This window comes from Bison bison, unplaced genomic scaffold (genome assembly GCF_000754665.1).
Source record: "Bison bison bison isolate TAMUID 2011002044 unplaced genomic scaffold, Bison_UMD1.0 scf7180017864063, whole genome shotgun sequence".
In the NCBI taxonomy this organism is placed as follows: domain Eukaryota; kingdom Metazoa; phylum Chordata; class Mammalia; order Artiodactyla; family Bovidae; genus Bison; species Bison bison.
Genome location: NW_011494635.1, coordinates 13,045,395 through 13,049,395, shown reverse-complemented (window position 1 = coordinate 13,049,395; position 4,001 = coordinate 13,045,395). Strand labels below are relative to the sequence as shown.

The following is a 4,001-nucleotide window of genomic DNA, read 5'->3' as shown; positions in this document are numbered from 1 at the left end:
CCACCATCCCTTCTGATTGATGGTCTGGCCATTATACCCCCTAATACACTGTTCTGGAGTCTCCACTAACCCCCTCAGCCAGTGGTCAGCTGCTAACCCAGGACTTATGAAGGGGACCTTCCTGCAGCCCAGGCCACCTTGGGCAGCCTGGGGCAGATCCCAGGTGCTCTAGGTTTTCATTCAGTCTAAGGTCCCTCCCTGCTGGGCAACCCCATGGCATCCTTGGCTACAGCCATCCCTTCCACCCCAAGCCTGGTCATAGGGTGGCTCTGAGACAGCTCCAAATCTGTGCAGCATGGAAGGGCCTTGAGAGGCCTAGCGTGGCTGCGGTATAATGGGGAGGAGATAGGAGCCCCACAAGCCTTGGTTGCCTGCACTGAGGTGCCATTTCAGTGTGATGCCTGGTCCATGATGCTCCCCAACCCTGCCAACCACCATCCTCAGGCTGGACTGGTGTCGAGAGAGGATGCAGAGCAATTACTCATCGCCCTGGAGCCTGAGGCTGCCTCTGTCTACTGCCGCAAGCTGCGTCTGCACCAGCTCGTGGATCTGAGTAGCCGAGCTCCAGGCAGAGGGTGCCTGGGCGAACGCCGCTCCATTGACTCCAGCTTCCGTCAGGGTGAGCCAACCCCAGGGGTGCTGCCTAGTGGTGGCCTTGGAGGCAGGCGCTGAAGACTATGCCGTGCCCTGGAGTAGCACTGTCTGAGGATGGGAGGACTCAATCCAACCCTGAATCTGAGGTGGGGAGTGGGGGTGGGGCTAGGGGTGGTAGGGGTGGTGACAGCCTACCCTAGGAAGAGGTGCTGGGGTTACTGACAAAGGTACTCTGAGCTGAAGGTGGAGGTCTTCAGCTTTCCCTTAAACAGCACTGATCAGTTTTCCCTCCCCTCCTGGCATGTCAGCTGTCCCCCCACCCCCACCAGCCCCAGGCTCCTGCTGCCAGGACTAGGCACTGAGACTGCTGTGTCAACCTTCTATGATAGGGACAGGTCTCAGGCTCTCCCCTCCTCCCCAGTTCCTCTAGACCTGCCTAATTCTGATTTTGCCATGGCCTGAGCCCCTCTATATTAAGGCAAGGTCTTGCAGCCTCCTGACCTGACTGTCCTGCTGTCCCTCAACACTCAGCCCGAGAGCAGCTTCGAAGATCCCGCCACAGCCGGACATTCCTGGTGGAGTCGGGTGTTGGAGAGCTGTGGGCTGATCTGCAAGCAGGTGGGGAGGGAAGGGCAATGGAGGGATATTCCTTGGGCCCTGTGGAATACCAGATACTGAAGGTGGGAAAACATTCCCGAAGTCAGCTCCAGCCTCTAGGAACCCTGCCCCTTCCAACTCCATCAACTGTACCTAAGCTGGTAGTCCCCTCACCATCGCCTGCACTCCCACCCCCACTCACAGCCATGCCACTAAACCCCCTTCCTCCAGGGGATGCTCTGCAGGTGGAGCTGCAGAACCTGGAATCATTTTCCCTCACACCTTGTGCCCCTACCCGGTGACCTGAAGCCCCTTTCAACGTAACCCCCACAGCCCTGCAGACAGGGGTCAGGACCTGGGGCAGGGCTGAAGGCTGGTTGAGTCTCCAGAGGGTCCAGAGCTAAACTGCCACAAGTGTGTGCTCATGCTTGCCCCCACAGGAGATCGCTATGTGGTGGCAGACTGTGGGGGAGGCACAGTGGACCTGACTGTGCACCAGCTGGAGCAGCCCCATGGCACCCTCAAGGAGCTCTACAAGGCGTCTGGTGAGTAGCCAGGCAGCACCCTTGGTACCCAGAGCGCCCTTGCCCTGCCAACACCTCCTGGCAGCGGAATGAGCACTGTTGCCCTCTTCCTTCTCTGCTGGATGCCAGGCGGCCCCTGTGGTGCGGTGGGCGTGGACCTGGCTTTCGAGCAGCTGCTGGGCCGCATCTTCGGTGAGGACTTCATCACCACCTTCAAAAGGCAACGTCCAGCAGCCTGGGTGGATCTGACTATAGCCTTCGAGGCCCGCAAACGCACTGCAGGCCCGCACCGTACAGGGGCGCTCAACATCTCCCTACCGTTCTCCTTCATTGACTTCTACCGTAAGCAGGGAGGCCACAATGTGGAGACGGCCCTGCGCAAGAGCAGGTGAGCGGGGCACCGCCCTACAGGGGAAGGTGCGGGCCCCAGGAGGCAGGGGATCCACTTGATCTGGCCCAGGCACAAGTCATGCCAGCCCAGGTGGAGGCAGGGGGAGGGGCATGAGGACCCCAGCTGAAATCTGCAGCCCAAACTGAGGCAAGAGAATCCTGAGCCCCCAGGGAAAGGCCCATACTGTTGCTAAGTCGCTTCAGTCATGTCCAACTCCGTGCGACCCCATGAACGGCAGCCCACCAGGCTCCCCCATCCCTGGGATTCTCCAGGCAAGAATACTGGAGTGGGCTGCCACTGCCTTCTCCGGAAAGGCCAAAATCTATCTTATATTCCCCACAGCCTTACCTACTCTCACATACACACACACACACACGCACACACACACCTGCCAACCAACCGGTCTGTGTTCCTCTGCTTGAGGCAAAAGGAGGCTCCTCTCCTGGGACCTCATGTCTGGACCTGGAACAGACTTGAGTCTAAAGCCCCTAGAAGTGTGGTTGGCACAATACAGAATGTGCCCAGGTATTTTGGCCTGGAATAGAGGTAGGACCTGGACCCTGACCCATGGGCCTGTGCCTCCTTCACCATCTACAGCGTGAACTTCGTGAAGTGGTCCTCACATGGGATGCTCAGGATGACTTGTGAGGCCATGAACGAACTCTTTCAGCCCACCGTCAGCGGGATCATCCAGCACATAGGTGAGCGCCTAAGCTTGGGTCATTCATTCACCTTAGCATACACACCCATATGCAAGAGTATTTCCCCCGATTAGTACCTGGAAACCTCCCCAAATCCATACACTGGAATGAGACCCAGAATCATCGGGAATACCTGGAGGATGTAGTGCCGTGGGGATTAAGAAATAGGACGATGTGTAGTCTTGCCAGGTTAAAGAAACTCTAGTGGCTGACTCCCCAGGTAGTATTAGGTCCCTCCCAAACTGTTATGGACCACTTCACTGTTATCACAGTGATTTAAACGAGTCTAAGTATCTAGAAAGTGAGCACAATGTCTTGCACGCAGTAGGCATTTAATACGTGTAAATTCACACCCTTACTCAAGCCCTCCACAGTGTAGTGGGAAAGCGAGATAGTGTTGAGGAAGCAGAGGCTATGAGGCTGGCAGAGTCCCTCATGAAAGTGCTCTGTGTTTTCCTTCATCCAAGCCAGGCTAAGGTTTTATAGTGAAATGGCTAGTTTCTCGTTGCCCCAGGCATACAGGAGGGCAGAAGGGAAGCGCCAGTGGCTGCGCAGCGGTAGCCTCAGTGGCCCACTCCCCGTACGTCCTCCTTACCCCCTCCCCCACCCGTCCCCGCAGAAGCACTGCTGGAGCGCCCTGAGGTGCAGGGTGTCAAACTGCTGTTCCTGGTGGGCGGCTTCGCCGAGTCGGCTATGCTGCAGCACGCGGTGCAGGCAGCTCTGGGCGCCCGTGGCCTGCGTGTGGTGGTTCCGCACGACGTAGCCCTCACCATCCTCAAAGGCGCAGTGCTTTTTGGGCAGGCGCCAGGAGTGGTTCGGGTGCGTAGATCGCCGCTCACATACGGTGTGGGCGTGCTCAACCGCTTCGTGGCTGGTGTTCACCCGCCTGACAAGCTGCTGGTTCGCGACGGTCGCCGCTGGTGCACCGATGTTTTTGAGCGCTTCGTGGCCGCCGAACAATCGGTGGCCCTGGGCGAGGAGGTGCGGCGCAGCTACTGCCCAGCGCGCCCAGGACAGCGGCGAGTGCTCATCAACCTGTACTGCTGCGCCGCGGAGGACGCGCGCTTCATCACCGACCCAGGAGTGCGCAAGTGTGGCGCGCTCAGCCTCGAGCTTGAGCCAGCCGAGGGAGGCCCTGACGCCGCCGGAGCGCCCCCCGGCCGCCGCGAGATCCGCGCTGCCATGCAGTTTGGC

General features: G+C 58.9%; 1 protein-coding gene across 1 annotated transcript in view; it reads left to right on the top strand.

Annotated features, from left to right (window-relative positions):
* HSPA12B (heat shock 70kD protein 12B) overlaps nucleotides 1-4,001 on the top strand; it is a gene marked incomplete at its 3' end in the record, with an annotated part of 14,964 nt that extends 10,963 nt beyond the window's left edge. The window contains exons 6-11 of the mRNA XM_010836625.1: nucleotides 445-619; nucleotides 1,126-1,212; nucleotides 1,632-1,736; nucleotides 1,845-2,103; nucleotides 2,704-2,807; nucleotides 3,427-4,001. Coding sequence (XP_010834927.1) covers nucleotides 445-619; nucleotides 1,126-1,212; nucleotides 1,632-1,736; nucleotides 1,845-2,103; nucleotides 2,704-2,807; nucleotides 3,427-4,001 — 1,305 coding nt within the window. The remainder of the gene's footprint in view (nucleotides 1-444; nucleotides 620-1,125; nucleotides 1,213-1,631; nucleotides 1,737-1,844; nucleotides 2,104-2,703; nucleotides 2,808-3,426) is intronic.